Source organism: Tachyglossus aculeatus, chromosome 19 (genome assembly GCF_015852505.1).
Source record: "Tachyglossus aculeatus isolate mTacAcu1 chromosome 19, mTacAcu1.pri, whole genome shotgun sequence".
NCBI classification, from domain to species: Eukaryota; Metazoa; Chordata; class Mammalia; order Monotremata; family Tachyglossidae; genus Tachyglossus; species Tachyglossus aculeatus.
Window position 1 is genome coordinate 25,268,300 of NC_052084.1, and position 16,530 is coordinate 25,284,829.

At 49.6% G+C, this 16,530-nt stretch overlaps 1 protein-coding gene across 1 annotated transcript in view; it reads right to left on the minus strand.

Annotated features, from left to right (window-relative positions):
• Positions 1-16,304, minus strand: part of PPIL6 (peptidylprolyl isomerase like 6) — a 52,923-nt gene extending 36,619 nt beyond the window's left edge. The window contains exons 1-3 of the mRNA XM_038760876.1: positions 16,206-16,304; positions 6,058-6,153; positions 4,646-4,834 (exon numbers count right to left, since the gene is read on the minus strand). Coding sequence (XP_038616804.1) covers positions 4,646-4,834; positions 6,058-6,153; positions 16,206-16,304 — 384 coding nt within the window. The remainder of the gene's footprint in view (positions 1-4,645; positions 4,835-6,057; positions 6,154-16,205) is intronic.
• Positions 16,305-16,530: the final 226 nt, after the last annotated feature.

Below are 16,530 nucleotides of genomic sequence, written 5' to 3' on the forward strand. Positions count from 1 at the left end.
AAAAAGGGAGGGGGAAAATTGAGGGAAAGGGAAGAAGGGTGAGGGAGGAAGGAAGGAGGAAAATTGAGGGATAGGAAAGAAAGCTGAGGGGAGAAGGGAGGGGAAAGATTGGGGGAAAGAAAGGAAAGTTGAGGGAGGAAGGAAGGGGGAAAGTTAAGGGAAAGAAAAGAAAGGTGAGGGGGGAAGGAAGGGGGAAAATTGAGGGACAGGAAAGAAAGTTGAGGGGAAAAAGGGAGGGGGAAAATTGAGGAAAAGGAAAGAAAGTTGAGGGAAAAAGGGAGGGGGAAAATTGAGGGAGAGAAAAGAAAGTTGAGGAAAGAAGGAAGGGGGAAAATTGAGGAAAAGGAAAGAAAGTTGAGGGTAAAAGGGAGGGGCAAAATTGAGAAAGAGAAAAGCAAGTTGAGAGAGGAAGGAAAGGGGAACATTGAGGGAGAGAAAAGAAAGTTGAGGGAGGAAGGAAGGGGGAAAATTGAAGGAAAGAAAAGAAAGTTGAGGGGAAAAACGGAAGGGGAAAATTGAGGGAAAGGAAAGAAAGTTGAGGGAGGAAGGAAGAGGGAAAATTGAGGGAAAGGAAAGAAAGGTGAGGGAGGAAGGAAGGAAGGAGGAAAATTGAGGGATAGGAAAGAAAGCTGAGGGAGGAAGGGAGGGGAAAGATTGGGGGAAAGAAAGGATAGTTGAGGGAGGGCAGAAGGAAGGGGGAAAGTTAAGGGAAAGAAAAGAAAGGTGAGGGGGGAAGAAAGGGGGAAAATTGAGGGAAAGGGAAGATGAGGGAAAAAGGGAGGGGGAAAATTGAGGGAAGGGAAAGAAAGTTGAGGGAAAAAGGGAGGGGGAAAATTGATGAAAAGGAAAGAAAGTTGAGGGAAAAAGGGAGAGGGAAAATTGAGGGAAAGGAAAGAAGGGTGAGGGAGGAGGGAAGGAGGAAAATTGAGGGAAAGGAAAGCAAGCTGAGGGAAGAAGGGAGGGGAAAGATTGGGGGAAAGAAAGGAAGGTTGAGGGAGGAAGGAAGGGGGAAAGTTAAGGGAAAGAAAAGAAAGGTGAGGGGGGAAGGAAGGGGGAAAATTGAGGGAAAGGGAAGAAAGGGGGAAATTGAGGGACAGGAACGAAAGTTGAGGGAGAAAAGGGAGGGGGAAAATTGAGGAAAAGGAAAGAAAGTTGAGGGGAAAAAGGGAGGGGGAAAATTGAGGGAAAGAAAAGAAAGTTGAGGGAGGAAGGAAGGGGGAAAATTGAGGAAAAGGAAAGAAAGTTGAGGGTAAAAGGGAGGGGGAAAATTGAGAGAGAGAAAAGAAAGTTGAGGGAGGAAGGAAGGGGAAAATTGAGGGAAAGAAAAGAAAGTGGAGGGAGGAAGGAAGGGGGGAAATTGAGGGAAAGAAAAGAAAGTTGAGGGGGAAAAGGGCAGGTAAAAATGAGGGAAAGGAAAGAAAGGTGAGGGAGGAAGGAAGGGAAAATTGAGGGAAAGGAAACAAAGGTGAGGGAAGAAGGAAGGGGGAAAACTGAAGGAAAGAAAAGAAAGTTGAGGGGAAAATGGAAGGGGAAAATTGAGGGAAAGGAAAGAAAGGTGAGGGAGGAAGGAAGGGGGAAAATTGAGGGAAAGGAAAGAAAGGTGAGGGAGGAAGGAAGGGGGAAAATTGAGGGAAAGGAAAGAAAGTTGAGGGAAAAGGGAGGGGGAAAATTGAGGGAAAGGAAAGAAAGTTGAGGGAAAAGGGAGGGGGAAAATTGAGGGAAAGGAAAGAAAATTGAGGGAAGAAGAGTGGGCAAAGACTGGGGGAAAGAAAAGAAAGGTGAGAGGAGAAGGAAGGGGGAAAATTGAGGGACAGGAAAGAAAGGTGAGGGAGGAAGGAAGGGGGAAAGTTGAGGGAAAGAAAAGAAAGGTGAGGGAGGAAGGAAGGGGGAAAGTTGAGGGAAAGAAAAGAAAAGTGAGGGAAGAAGGGAGGGGAAACACTAAGGGAAAGAAAGGAAAGTTGAGGGAAGGAAGGAAGGGGGAAAACTGAGGGAGAGAAAAGAAAGCTTAGGGAGGAAGGAAGGGGGAAAATTGAGGGAAAGAAAAGAAAGTTGAGGGAAAAAGGGTAGGGGAAAATGAGGGAAAGGAAAGAAAGGTGAGGGAGGAAGGAAAGGGGAAAATTGAGGGAAAGGAAAAAAGGTGAGGGAGAAAGGAAGGGTGAAAATTGAAGGAAAGAAAAGAAAGTTGAAGGGGAAAATGGAAGGGGAAAATTGAGGGAAAGGAAAGAAAGGTGAGGGAGAAAGGAAGGGTGAAAATTGAGGGAAAGGAAAGAAAGGTGAGGGAGGAAGGAAGGGGGAAAGTTGAGGGAAAGAAAAGAAAGGTGAGGGAAGAAAGGAGGGGAAAGACTGGGGGAAAGAAAGGAAAGTTGAGGGAGGAAGGAAGGGGGAAAGTTAAGGGAAAGAAAAGAAAGGTGAGGGGGGAAGGAAGGGGGAAAATTTAAGCCTGAAGCGGCAGAGAGGCAGCGTGGCCCAGCGGAAGGAGCCCGGCTTTGGGAGTCAGAGGTCGTGGGTTCTAATCCCGCCGCCGCCACTTGGCCGCCGGGTGACTCCGGGCAAGTCGCCTCACCTCTCTGGGCCTCGGTGACCTCATCTGTAAATGGGGATTAAGACCGCGAGCCCCACGGGGGACAACCTGATCACCTCGGATCTACCCCAGCGCTTAGAACAGTGCTCGGCACATAGTAAGCGCCTAACAGATACCAACATTATTATTATTATTACCACGGGATTCAAGGCGACAGATTCGACCGCAGGGGCAGGTTACATCCAAATATCGCATGACGTTACATTTCCTTTGTTTGCTGAATTGTACTTCCCAAGCACTTAGTACAGTGCTCTGCACACAGGAAGCGCTCAATAAATGCAATTGAATGAATGAATGAACGAACTCGCCGAGGATCATACGGCAAACAGGTGGCAGAGCCGGGATTAGAACCCAGATCCCCTGATTCCCAGGCCCACGCTCCTTCCAGGAGGCCCCGCTCCTTTTCAATTACTGGTTTTCTTTGAAGATTCAGAACAAACTCCCCAAATGAATAATAACGATAAGAGGGAGAGTCGAACTCTTACTCGCTCCTTGGCAGCATTAGTCAAGAGGAGTCTAAAACACATACATGATAATAATAACGGCATTTATTAAGCGCTTACTACGTGCCAAGCACCGTTCTAAGCGCTGGGGTGGTGACAAGGCGATCCGGTTGTCCCACCGGGGGCTCCCAGTCTTCACCCCCATTTTCCAGATGGGGGAACTGAGGCCCAGAGAAGCGAAGTGACTCGCCCAAAGTCACCCAGCTGACGACTGGGATTCGAACCCATGACCTCTGACTCCCAAGCCGGGGCTTTTTCCACTGAGCCACGCTGCTTCACCACATCACGCGGGCTGGGGCCTACCTTAAATCCTCCCCAGCGCCGACCGGGACACTGAAGGCACTTGGCAAAAACCGCAATTTTATTAGCTGTTATTAGTAATTGTTATTAATAATTTCACAAAATAAGTAGTGGCCGTGGGGCTAAGAGCCAAGTGCGGGGTTGTTGAGGATGTGAAAGACAGCGGGAAGGCCCCGACTACAAGGAGGACGCTTTTAATCTACAAATTTGCCTACGAATCTTTCTCCCTGTGACTACCTCCCTCTCCACCATCAGTTCTCCCGAACGCGAGCGTCGTCAGCATTTTTCCAAAAAATCCGCAGCGCACGACCCCTCCCTCCTCCGATTCCCCTCCTCGCTGGGCCCGGGAATATTCTTCCCAAGTATCCCAGCAATGGAGAGTGTTAACTGTCTGCGGTGGGCAGGGCACGGAACTCAAATCGTTGCCGGATTGTACTTTCCAAGCGCTTAGTACAGTGCTCTGCACACAGTAAGCGCTCAACACAATTGAATGAATGAATGCTCTGCATACGGCAAGCGCTCAATAAATACGACTGAAGGAATGATGATGATGATGATGATGGCATTTATTGAGCGCTTACTATGTGCCAAGAACGGTTCTAAGCGCTGGGGGGGTTACAAGGTGACCAGGTCGTCCCACGGGGGGCTCCCAGTCCTCATCCCCATTTTCCAGATGTGGGAACTGAGGCCCAGAGGAGTGAAGTGGCCTGCCCCAAGTCACCCGGCTGACAGGTGGCAGAGGCGGGATTTGAACCCACGACCTCCGACTCCAAAGCCCGGGCTCTTTCCGCCGAGCCACGCTGCTTCTCTGTAATGAATGAGTGAACTAAGTGCTTGGGAGAATATAACAGTTAATCGCCACAATCCGTCCTGGAAAGTCAGGCTGATCCTGCATAAAACTGCAATTAGAGATTATAATCATAATAATAGTGAATAATTACAGGATCTGTTGAGCGCTTACTCTGTGCCAGGCACTGTACTAAGTGCTGGGGTGATAATAATGATGGCATTTATATGCAAAGCGCTGTTCTAAGCGCTGGGGAGGTTACAAGGTGATCACGTTGTCTCACGGGGGGCTCAGTCTCCGTCCCCACTTTCCAGAGGGGGGGAACTGAGGCCCGGAGAAGTGAAGCGACTCGCCCAAAGTCACACGGCCGGCAACCGGCGGAGCCGGGATTAGAACCCACGACCTTCCGATTCCCAGGACCGTGCTCTGTCCGTGTTTTTTTTTTTTTTTTTTTTAAAGACAAACGCGACCTGCCTGGGGGTTTTGCAGATAGTTGATGCAGAAATCCGCGGCAATCGCTTCGTAGAGGGCCTTGGGCTTGGAATCCTGAAAATCCCACTTCTCGGAAGACCACGCCAGCAGGGCGTTCTCATCCCCCAGGAGCTGGCCGTCGTGAAAACACATCACGCAGGACGGATAAACCCACGTCTCACCCCGGAATTCCTGGAAGGAAAAACAAACGGGCAACAGCGCTCGATGAGAAAGCTCGCGTCGGCCTCAGGACGCGTCCGACGGCTCCAAGGACCCGCCGGGGCTTCTAGCCGGATTCGTTTCCTCCTCCCTCGTCCTTCCCAAGCGCTCAGTCCAGTGCTCTGCACACAGTGAGCGCTCAATAAGTACCATCGAATGAATGAATGGGAGGCAAGGAACGCTTCGGAGATCCCTGAAGTCACGGGAAAATCGAGGAAACAATTACAGGAGGATGCTTCTTAGTTTCTCACTCATTCAATCGTACTTATTGAGCGCCTACTGCGTGCAGAGCACTGGACTGAGCGCTTTATCATGTCTTTATCATTCCAGGCTCCGCGGTCACCCGCAGGGTCAAGAGAGCGTGGACTTCTTCAGAGGAAAGGGGCTACCAAAATCTAGGGGGCTTTATTCATAATGAAGTATTAATTAATCGTTTCGCCCCTCCCCGCCGGATCCTTTCACTCTGAGCGGTAAAATGTGGCTCAGTGGGAAGAGGCTTTGGAGTCGGAGGTCACGAGTTCGAATCCCGGCTCCGCCACGTGTCTGCTGCGTGACGTCGGGCAAGTCACTTCTCGGAGCCTCAGTTCCCTCATCTGTAAAATGGGGATGAGGATTGTGAGCCCCCCGTGGGACCACCTGATCACCTTGTATCCCCCCCAGCGCTTAGAACAGTGCTTTGCACATAGTTCTTAACAAACGTCATTATTATTATTATTATTATTATTATTATCTAACCCTCCACGAGGGATCCAGAAGACATCGTGCTTTACTCTCCGTTTCCCCCAGTTTAACTTTGGGCATATCTGAGTACTTTTAATATTCACTCATTCAGTCAATCGTATTTATTGAGCGCTTCCCGCGTGCAGAGCGCTGCACTAAGCGCTCGGGAAGTACACGTCGGCAACCTATAGAGACGGTCCCTCCCCAAAAACGGGCTCACGGTCTAGAAGGGGGAGACGGACGACAAAACCGGCAGAATAGACAGAATCGGGACTCGGTACTTGAATTTCACACCACCCAGTTGATCTAAAATGACCTTTCCAGTCCCTTTAAAGGTGCCGTAAATAGGAAAAATTCAAAAACTCCCAAGCGCTTAGTACGGTGCTCTGCACATAGTAAGCGCTCAATAAATACGACTGAATGAATGAATGAAAAACCAAGTACATTCTGCTCTGAGAGAAAACCCAATGAAATACCTTTTTTTTCTCTTGCAAATATTCATTCCAAGCAAATTCCATAAGAGGAATAACGACTGGTTCGGCAAATTTGGTGGGAAAGCTCTTCTTCAGGCTCTAGACATTCAAAATTAGAAAAAAAAAAAGTATTGCGGAGAAGTTCATTTCATTTTAAAAAGTTACTTTCCCTTTCCGGCACTGAACCGAATTTTCCCGTTTAAGGCTACACGGATTCCAGCTTCCTTCCTCCAAGAGTCGGACAGACGTTCGCAGATTATCCCGAACTTCCTCGGGGCCCCCCGTTCTTCCCAAACTCCCAGGATCGATTGGCACAAACGCTCCTCTTGAGGAATGCGATATAATCATCATCATCATCATCATCAATTGTATTTATTGAGCGCTTACTATGTGCAGAACACTGTACTAAGCGCTTGGGAAGTACAAATGGGCAACATCTAGAGACAGTCCCTACCCAACAGTGGGCTCACAGTCTAAAAGGGGGAGACAGAGAACAAAACCAAACATACTAACAAAATAAAATAAATAGAATAGATATGTACAAATAAATAAATAAAGAGTAATAAATATGTACAAACATATATACATATATCCAGGTGCTGTGGGGAAGGGTAGGAGGTAAGATGGGGGGGATGGAGAGGGGGACGAGGGGGAGAGGAATCAATCAATCAATCAATCGTATTTATTGAGCGCTTCCTATGTGCAGAGCACTGTACTAAGCGCTTGGGAAGTACAAATTGGCAACACATAGAGACAGTCCCTACCCCACAGTGGGCTCACAGTCTAAAAGGGGGAGACAGAGAACAGAACCAAACATACCAACAAAATAAAATAAATAGGATAGAAATGTACAAGTAAAATAAATAAATAGAGTAATAAATATGTACAACCATATATACATATATACAGGTGCTGTGGGGAAGGGAAGGAGGTAAGATGGGGGACGAGGGGGAGAGGAAGGAAGGGGCTCAGTCTGGGAAGGCCTCCTGGAGGAGGTGAGCTCTCGGCAGGGCCTTGAAGGGATAATAATAATGGTTTGAATAATAATAATAATGATGATAATAATAATAATAATAATAATAATAATAATAATGGTTTGAATCCGCCGGCCAACCCAATTCACTACCGATCAGGAAGCTCGCGATTTACGTTCCGTCATCATCATCATCATCATCATCATCAATCGTATTTATTGAGCGCTTACTATGTGCAGAGCACTGTACTAAGCGCTTGGGAAGGACAAATTGGCAACATCTACAGACACGTCCTCTTGGTTTCGCGCCTCTGTACTGGAGGATTTGCCGGAGAGTGACTCCCGTGAAATAGCATTTCATTTTCCCCCCCGACCCTAAGGGATGAGGAGCAGCGGGTCCCGAGAAGCGGCGGGGCTCGGTGGGAAGAGCCCGGGCTTTGGAGTCGCAGGGCACGGGTTCGAATCCCGGCTCCGCCGACCGTGAAGCGAGCCGCTTCGCTTCTCTGGGCCTCGGCGACCTCATCTGGAAAATGGGGATTCAAACCGCGAGCCCCCCCGTGGGACAACCCGATCGCCTTGGAACCTCCCCGGCGCTTAGAACAGTGCTTGGCACATAGTAAGCGCTTAACAGATGCTATCATTATTATTAGTAGCAGTAGAAAGCACTGAAATACCAACATTTTTATTATTACTTCACTTCTCTGGGCCTTAGTTTTTTAGACTGTGAGCCCACTTTTAGACTGTGAGCCCACTGTTGGGTAGGGACTGTCTCTATGTGATGCCAATTTGTACTTCCCAAGCGCTTAGTACAGTGCTCTGCACATAGTAAGCGCTCAATAAATACGATCGATTGATTGATTGATTAGTTTTCTCATCTGTAAAATGGGGATGAAACCTGCGCGCTCCCCCGTGGGACAACCTGACGACCTTGCGTCTCCCGGCACACAGTAAGCGCTTACCAAATACCAACATTACTATTACTTCACTTCTCTGGGCCTCAGTTCCCTCATCTGTAAAATGGGGATGTAGCCTGTGGGCCCCACACGGGACAACCTGATGATCTTAGAACAGTGCTTGGCACATAGTAAGCGCTTAGCAAACACCAACATTATTATTATGACGTCACTTCTCCGGGCCTCAGTTCCCCCATCTGTAAAATGGGGATGAAGACTGTGAGCCCCCCCCATGGGACCACCTGATCACCCTGAGTCTCCCCGGTGCTTAGAACAGTGCTTGGCACATAGTACGCGCTTAGCACATACCGATATTATTATTGCTTCACTTCTCTGGGCCTCAGTTCCCTCATCTGTAAAATGGGGAGGTAGCCTGTGGGCCCCACACGGGACAACCTGATGATCTTAGAACAGTGCTTGGCACATAGTAAGCGCTTAGCAAACACCAACATTATTATTATGACGTCACTTCTCCGGGCCTCAGTTCCCTCACCTGTAAAATGGGGATGAAGACTGTGAGGGCCCCCCCCATGGGACCACCTGATCACCTTGAGTCTCCCCGGTGCTTAGAACAGTGCTTGGCACATAGTAAGCGCTTAGCAAAAACCAACATTAGTATTATTATTACTTCACTTCTCTGGGCCTCAGTTCCCTCATCTGTAAAATGGGGATGAAACCTGTGAGAACCACCTGACGATCTTGCGTCTCCCCCAGCGCTTAGAACAGTGCTTGGCACATAGTAAGCGCTCAGCAAATACCAACATTATTATCCCATCACTTTCCTGGGCCGCAGTTCCCCCTCCTCCCCTTCCCCACAGCACCTGGATAGACGTACATGCATTTGGACGGATTTATTTATTACTCTATTTATTTTACTTGTACATAATGATAATAATAATGGCATTTTATTAGGCGCTTACTATGTGCCAAGCACTGTTCTAAGCGCTGGGGAGGTTACCAGGTAATCAGGTTGTCCCACGGGGTGGGGGTTCACAGTCTTAATCCCCATTTTACAGATGAGGTCACTGAGGCCCAGAGAAGTCAAGTGACTTGCCCGGAGTCACCCAGCTGACAGTTGGTGGGGCCGGGATTCGAACCCATGACCTCTGACTCCAAAGACCGGGCTCTTTAAGCGGAAACTGGCATTTTAATGTTGCTTCGGGGCTTCTGATCCTCTCCCCTTCCTTTATTTGTCGATTGTATCCCTTGGTAATAATAATAATTGTATCGCTTAGTAATAATAATAATAATAATGGCATTTATGAAGCCACAGCACCTGTAGATCTGTACGCATTTATTGCTCTATTTATTTATTTATTCTACTTGTACATATTTATTCTACTTTTTTTATTTTGTTAATATGTTTTGTTCTCTGTCTCCCCCTTCTAGACTGCGAGCCCGTTGTCGGGTAGGGACCGTCTCTATAGGTTGCCAACTTGGACTTCCCAAGCGCTCAGTACAGTGCTCTGCACGCAGTAAGCGCTCAATAAATACGATTGATTGATTGTACATATTTATTCCACTTTTTTTATTTTGTTAATATGTTTTGTTCTCTGTCTCCCCCCTTCTAGACTGCGAGCCCGTTGTCGGGTAGGGACCGTCTCTATAGGTTGCCAACTTGGACTTCCCAAGCGCTCAGTACAGTGCTCTGCACGCAGTAAGCGCTCAATAAATACGATTGATTGATTGTACATATTTATTCCACTTTTTTTATTTTGTTAATATGTTTTGTTCTCTGTCTCCCCCCTTCTAGACTGCGAGCCCGTTGTCGGGTAGGGACCGTCTCTATAGGTTGCCAACTTGGACTTCCCAAGCGCTCAGTACAGTGCTCTGCACGCAGTAAGCGCTCAATAAATACGATTGATTGATTGTACATATTTATTCTACTTTTATTTTGTGAATATGTTTGGTTTTGTTCTCTGTCTCCCCCTTCTAGAACGCGAGCCCGCTGTCGGGTAGGGACCGTCTCTATAGGTTGCCAACTTGGACTTCCCAAGCGCTTAGTACAGTGCTCTGCACGCAGTAAGCGCTCAATAAATACAATTGATTGATTGTACATATTTATTCCACTTTTTTTATTTTGTTAATATGTTTTGTTCTCTGTCTCCCCCTTCTAGACTGCGAGCCTGCTGTCGGGTAGGGACCGTCTCTAGATGTTGCCAACTTGGACTTCCCAAGCGCTCAGTACAGTGCTCTGCATGCAGTAAGCGCTCAATAAATACGATTGATTGTACATATTTATTCTACTCTTTTTATTTTGTGAATATGTTTGGTTTTGTTCTCTGTCTCCCCCTTCTAGACTGTGAGCCCACTGTTGGGTAGGGACCGTCTCTAGATGTTGCCAACTTGGACTTCCCAAGCGCTCAGTACAGTGCTCTGCACGCAGTAAGCGCTCAATAAATACGATTGATTGATTGTACATATTTATTCCACTTTTTTTATTTTGTGAATATGTTTTGTTCTCTGTCTCCCCCTTCTAGACTGCGAGCCCGCTGTCGGGTAGGGACCGTCTCTAGATGTTGCCAACTTGGACTTCCCAAGCGCTCAGTACAGTGCTCTGCACGCAGTAAGCGCTCAATAAATACGATTGATTGATTGTACATATTTATTCCACTCTTTTTATTTTGTTAATATGTTTTGTTTTGTTCTCTGTCTCCCCCTTCTAGACCGCGAGCCCGCCGTCGGGTAGGGACCGTCTCTAGATGTTGCCAACTTGGACTTCCCAAGCGCTCAGTACAGTGCTCTGCACGCAGTAAGCGCTCAATAAATACGATTGATTGATTGTACATATTTATTCCACTCTTTTTATTTTGTGAATATGTTTGGTTTTGTTGTCTGTCTCCCCCTTCTAGACCGCGAGCCCACCGTCGGGTAGGGACCGTCTCTAGATGTTGCCAACTTGGACGTCCCAAGCGCTCAGTACAGTGCTCAGCACGCAGTAAGCGCTCAATAAATACGATTGATTGATTGTACATATTTATTCTACTCTTTTTATTTTGTGAATATGTTTGGTTTTGTTCTCTGTCTCCCCCTTCTAGACCGCGAGCCCGCCGTCGGGTAGGGACCGTCTCTAGATGTTGCCGCCTTGGACGTCCCAAGCGCTTAGTACAGTGCTCTGCGCACGGTAAGCGCTCAATAAATACGACTGAATGAATGACCGAAGTCCAGAGCGGTCCTGGGAGGGAAACTGGACGGGATAATAAAAGCTTGCCTGGGAAAACGATCCTCTGAGGAATTCTTTACTCCCCCACGCGACTCCGGCGTTTTGGCCGGCCTCCATACCAATATTATTATGACTTCACTTCTCTGGGCCTCAGTTCCCTCATCTGTGAAATGGGGCCTCAGTTCCCTCACCTGTAAAATGGCGATGAAACCTGTGAGCCCCCCGTGGGACAACCTGACTTTCTTATGTCTCCCCCAGTGCTTAGTACAGTGCTTGGCACATGGTAAACACTTACCAAATACCAACATCAGTATGACGTCACCTCTCTGGGCCTCAGTTCCCTCACCTGTAAAATGGGGGTGAAACCTGTGAGCCCCCTGTGGGACAACCTGACTTTCTCACGTCTCCCCCAGCGCTTAGTGCAGTGCTTGGCACATGGTAAACGCTTACCAAATACCAACATTAGCATGACGTCACTTCTCTGGGCCTCAGTTCCCTCACCTGTAAAATGGGGAGAAAACCTGTGAGTCCCCCGTGGGACAACCTGACTTTCTTAGTAGCACTTAGTACAGTGCTTGGCATATAGTAAGCGCTTAATAAATGCCATTATTATTATTATTATTATTATTCTCTGGGCCTCAGTTTCCTCACCTGTAAAATGGGGAGGAAACCTGTGAGCCCCCCGTGGGACAACCTGACTTTCTCACGTCTCCCCCAGCGTTTAGCACAGTGCTTAGCACATGGTAAACGCTTAGCAAATACCAACATCAGTATGACGTCACCTCTCTGGGCCTCAGTTCCCTCACCTGTAAAATGGCGATGAAGCCCGTGAGCCCCCCGTGGGACAACCTGATTTTCTCACGTCTCCCCCAGCGCTTAGCACATGGTAACCGCTTACCAAATAGCAACATTAGTATGACGTCACCTCTCTGGGCCTCAGTTCCCTCACCTGTGAAATGGGGCCTCAGTTCCCTCACCTGTAAAATGGCGATGAAACCCGTGAGCCCCCCGTGGGACAGCCTGACTTTCTTACGTCTCCCCCAGCGCTTAGTACAGTGCTTGGCACATGGCAAACTTTTAGCAAATACCAACATTAGCATGACGTCACCTCTCTGGGCCTCAGTTCCCTCACCTGTGAAATGGGGCCTCAGTTCCCTCACCTGTAAAATGGCGATGAAACCCGTAAGCCCCCCGGGGGACAACCTGACTTTCTCACGTCTCCCCCAGCGCTTAGTACAGTGCTTGGCACATGGTAAACGCTTACCAAATACCAACATTATTATCATGACGTCACTTCCCTGGGCCTCAGTTCCCTCACCTGTAAAATGGGGCCTCAGTTCCCTCATCTGTAAAATGGCGATAAAGCCTGTGAGCCCCCTGTGGGACAGCCTGACTTTCTTACGTCTCCCCCAGCACTTAGTACAGTGCTTGGCACATGGTAAACGCTTACCAAATACCAACATTATTATCATGACATCACTTCCCTGGGCCTCAGTTCCCTCATCTGTAAAATGGGGGTGAAGACTGTGGGCCCCCCGTGGGACAACCTGATGATCTTGCTTCTCTCCCAGTGCTTAGAACAGTGCTTGGCACATGGTGAGTGCCTAGCACATACCAATATTATTATTATTTCACTTCTCTGGGCCTCAGTTCCCTCACCTGTAAAATGGGGATGAAACCTGTGAGCCCCCCGTGGGACAACCTGATGATCTTGAGTCTCCCCCAGCGCTTAGAACAGTGCTTGGCACATAGTAAGCGCTTGGCAAATACCAACATTACTATTATTACTTCACTTCTCTGCGCCTCAGTTCCCTCATCTGTAAAATGGGGCCTCAGTTTCCTCATCTGTAAAATGGGGCCTCAGTTCCCTCATCTGTAAAATGGGGCCTCAGTTCCCTCATCTGTAAAATGGGGCCTCAGTTCCCTCATCTGTAAAATGGGGCCTCAGTTCCCTCATCTGTAAAATGGGGCCTCAGTTCCCTCATCTGTAAAATGGGGCCTCAGTTCCCTCATCTGTAAAATGGGGCCTCAGTTCCCTCATCTGTAAAATGGGGCCTCAGTTCCCTCATCTGTAAAATGGGGCCTCAGTTCCCTCACCTGTAAAATGGGGCCTCAGTTCCCTCACCTGTAAAATGGGGCCTCAGTTTCCTCACCTGTAAAATGGGGCCTCAGTTCCCTCACCTGTAAAATGGGGCCTCAGTTCCCTCATCTGTAAAATGGGGCCTCAGTTCCCTCATCTGTAAAATGGGGGTGAAACCTGTGAGCCCCCCTTGGGACAACCTGATGATCTTGCGTCTCCCCCAGCGCTTAGTACAGTGCCCTGCACACAGTAAGCGCTCAATAAATACAATTGAATGAATGAATGCTTGGCACATAGTAAATGCTTACCAAATACCAACATTATTATTATGACGTCAGTTCTCTGGGCCTCAGTTCCCTCACCTGTAAAATGGGGATGAAGACCGTGAGTCCCCCGTGGGACAACCTGACGATCTTATGTCTCCCCCAGCGCTTAGGACAGTGCTTGGCACATAATAAACACTTACCAAATACCAACATTATTATTCTGACGTCACTTCTCTGGGCCTCAGTTCCCTCATCTGTAAAATGGGGATGAAATCTGTGGGCCCCCCGTGGGACAGCCTGATGATGTTGCGTCTCCCCCAGTGCTTAGAACAGTGCTCGGCACATGGTAAACGCTCAATAAATACGATTGAATGAATGAATGAATGAATGCTTGGCACATAGTAATACCAACATTATTTGACGTCACTTTTCTGGGCCTCAGTTTCCTCACCTGTAAAATGGGGAGGAAACCTGTGAGCCCCCCGTGGGACAACCTGATGATCTTACATCTCCCCCAGCGCTTAGTACAGTGCTTGGCACATAGTAAGCGCTTAATAAATGCCATTATTATTATTATTCTCTGGGCCTCAGTTCCCTCACCTGTAAAATGGCGATGAAACCCGTGAGCCCCCTGTGAGACAACCTGATGATCTTGCATCTCCCCCAGTGCTTGGAATAGTGATTGGCACATAGTAAGCGCTTAGCAAATACCAACATTATCACTGTCACTTCACTTCTCTGGGCCTCAGTTCCCTCACCTGTAAAATGGGGCCTCAGTTCCCTCACCTGTAAAATGGGGAGGAAACCTGTGAGCCCCCCGTGGGACAGCCTGACTTTCTCACGTCTCCCCCAGCGCTTAGTACAGTGCTTGGCACATGGTAAATGCTTACCAAATACCAACATTATTATCATGACGTCACTTCTCTGGGCCTCAGTTCCCTCACCTGTGAAATGGGGCCTCAGTTCCCTCACCTGTAAAATGGCGATGAAACCTGTGGGCCCCACATGGGACAACCTGACTTTCTCACGTCTCCCCCAGCGCTTAGTGCAGTGCTTGGCACAAGGTAAACGCTTAGCCAATACCAACATTATTATCATGACGTCACTTCTCTGGGCCTCAGTTCCCTCACCTGTGAAATGGGGCCTCAGTTCCCTCACCTGTAAAATGGCTATGAAACCTGTGAGCGCCCCGTGGGACAACCTGACTTTCTCACGTCTCCCCCAGCGCTTAGGGCAGTGCTTGGCACATGGTAAACGCTTACCAAATACCAACATTAGTATGACGTCACCTCTCTGGGCCTCAGTTCCCTCACCTGTGAAATGGGGCCTCAGTTCCCTCACCTGTAAAATGGCGATGAAACCTGTGGGCCCCACATGGGACAACCTGACTTTCTCACGTCTCCCCCAGCGCTTAGTGCAGTGCTTGGCACAAGGTAAACGCTTAGCCAATACCAACATTATTATCATGACGTCACTTCTCTGGGCCTCAGTTCCCTCACCTGTGAAATGGGGCCTCAGTTCCCTCACCTGTGAAATGGGGATGAACCCCGTGAGCCCCCCCATGGGAGAGCCTGACTTTCTTACATCTCCCCCAGCGCTTAGTACAGTGCTTGAACATTGGTAAACGCTTAGCAAATACCAACATCAGTATGACGTCACCTCTCTGGGCCTCAGTTCCCTCACCTGTAAAATGGGGAGGAAACCTGTGAGGCCCCCGTGGGACAGCCTGACTTTCTCACGTCTCCCCCAGCGCTTAGTACAGTGCTTGGCACAAGGTAAACGCTTACCAAATACCAACATTAGTATGACATCACCTCCCTGGGCCTCAGTTCCCTCACCTGTGAAATGGGGATGAAACCCGTGAGCCCCCCATGGGAGAGCCTGACTTTCTTACATCTCCCCCAGCGCTTAGTACAGTGCTTGGCACATGGTAAACGCTTAGCAAATACCAACATCAGTATGACGTCACCTCTCTGGGCCTCAGTTCCCTCAGCTGTGAAATGGGGATGAAACCCGTGAGCCCCCATGGGACAGCCTGACTTTCTTACATCTCCCCCAGCGCTTAGTACAGCGCTTGGCACACGGTAAACGCTTACCAAATACCAACATTAGTATGACGTCACCTCTCTGGGCCTCAGTTCCCTCACCTGTAAAATGGGGCCTCAGTTCCCTCCCCTGTAAAATGGCGATGAAACCTGTGGGACAACCTGACTTTCTCACGTCTCCCCCAGCGCTTAGTACAGTGCTTGGCACACGGTAAGCGCTTAGCACACCCCACCATTATTATCATGACGTCATTTCTCAGGGCCTCAGTTCCCTCATCTGTAAAATGGGGCTGAAACCCCCCGTGAGCCCCTCCCTCAGGGGACGCCCTGGCGTCTCCCCCGGCCAGCGCTTCACCCAGGCTCTTCCCCTTCTTCTAAGGCTGAAAGGAGGTGACAGGCCCAGGGGGGGCCGCCGGATTAGAACCCAGGACCCTCCCACTTCCGGTCCCGGGCCCCGCGCGGGGGAGGAGGCCGCAGTTCCCTTGAGCTCCCCTACCCCCCCTATCGCCCGAAGGTGGTACGGTCCGCCCCGCCCCCGAGCGCCGCCCCCTGGTGGGGCCCGTTGGTGCAGCCCGCCGGGCGGGTCGGGGCGGCCGGAAGTGACGTATCGCGGCTTCCGGCGGGGAGGGGGGGTGTGCCGGAGGGGCCCCCCTGGGGGCCTTGGGCCTTACCTCCGCCGCGTTCTTCGCCCGGTGGAAGGCGGGCGCCCGGAGCAGCCCCACCACCTCCAGGCGCTGCTGCTGCTGCGCCGCCGCCGCCGCCGCCGCCATGGCCCCGAAACCGGAACCGGAAACGGCCCCGCGCCCACGTCACCGGCCGCCACGCGCAGACGCCGTCACCGGGGCAACCGCCGTCACCGGGGCAACCGCCGCCGGAGGGGCGCCGCCCTGGCGCGCCCCCTGCCGGCCCCGGGGAAAACTGACCCAACTCACTCCTACGACTCAGCCAGCCATTCATTCATTCATTCATTCACTCCATTGTATTTATTGAGCGCTT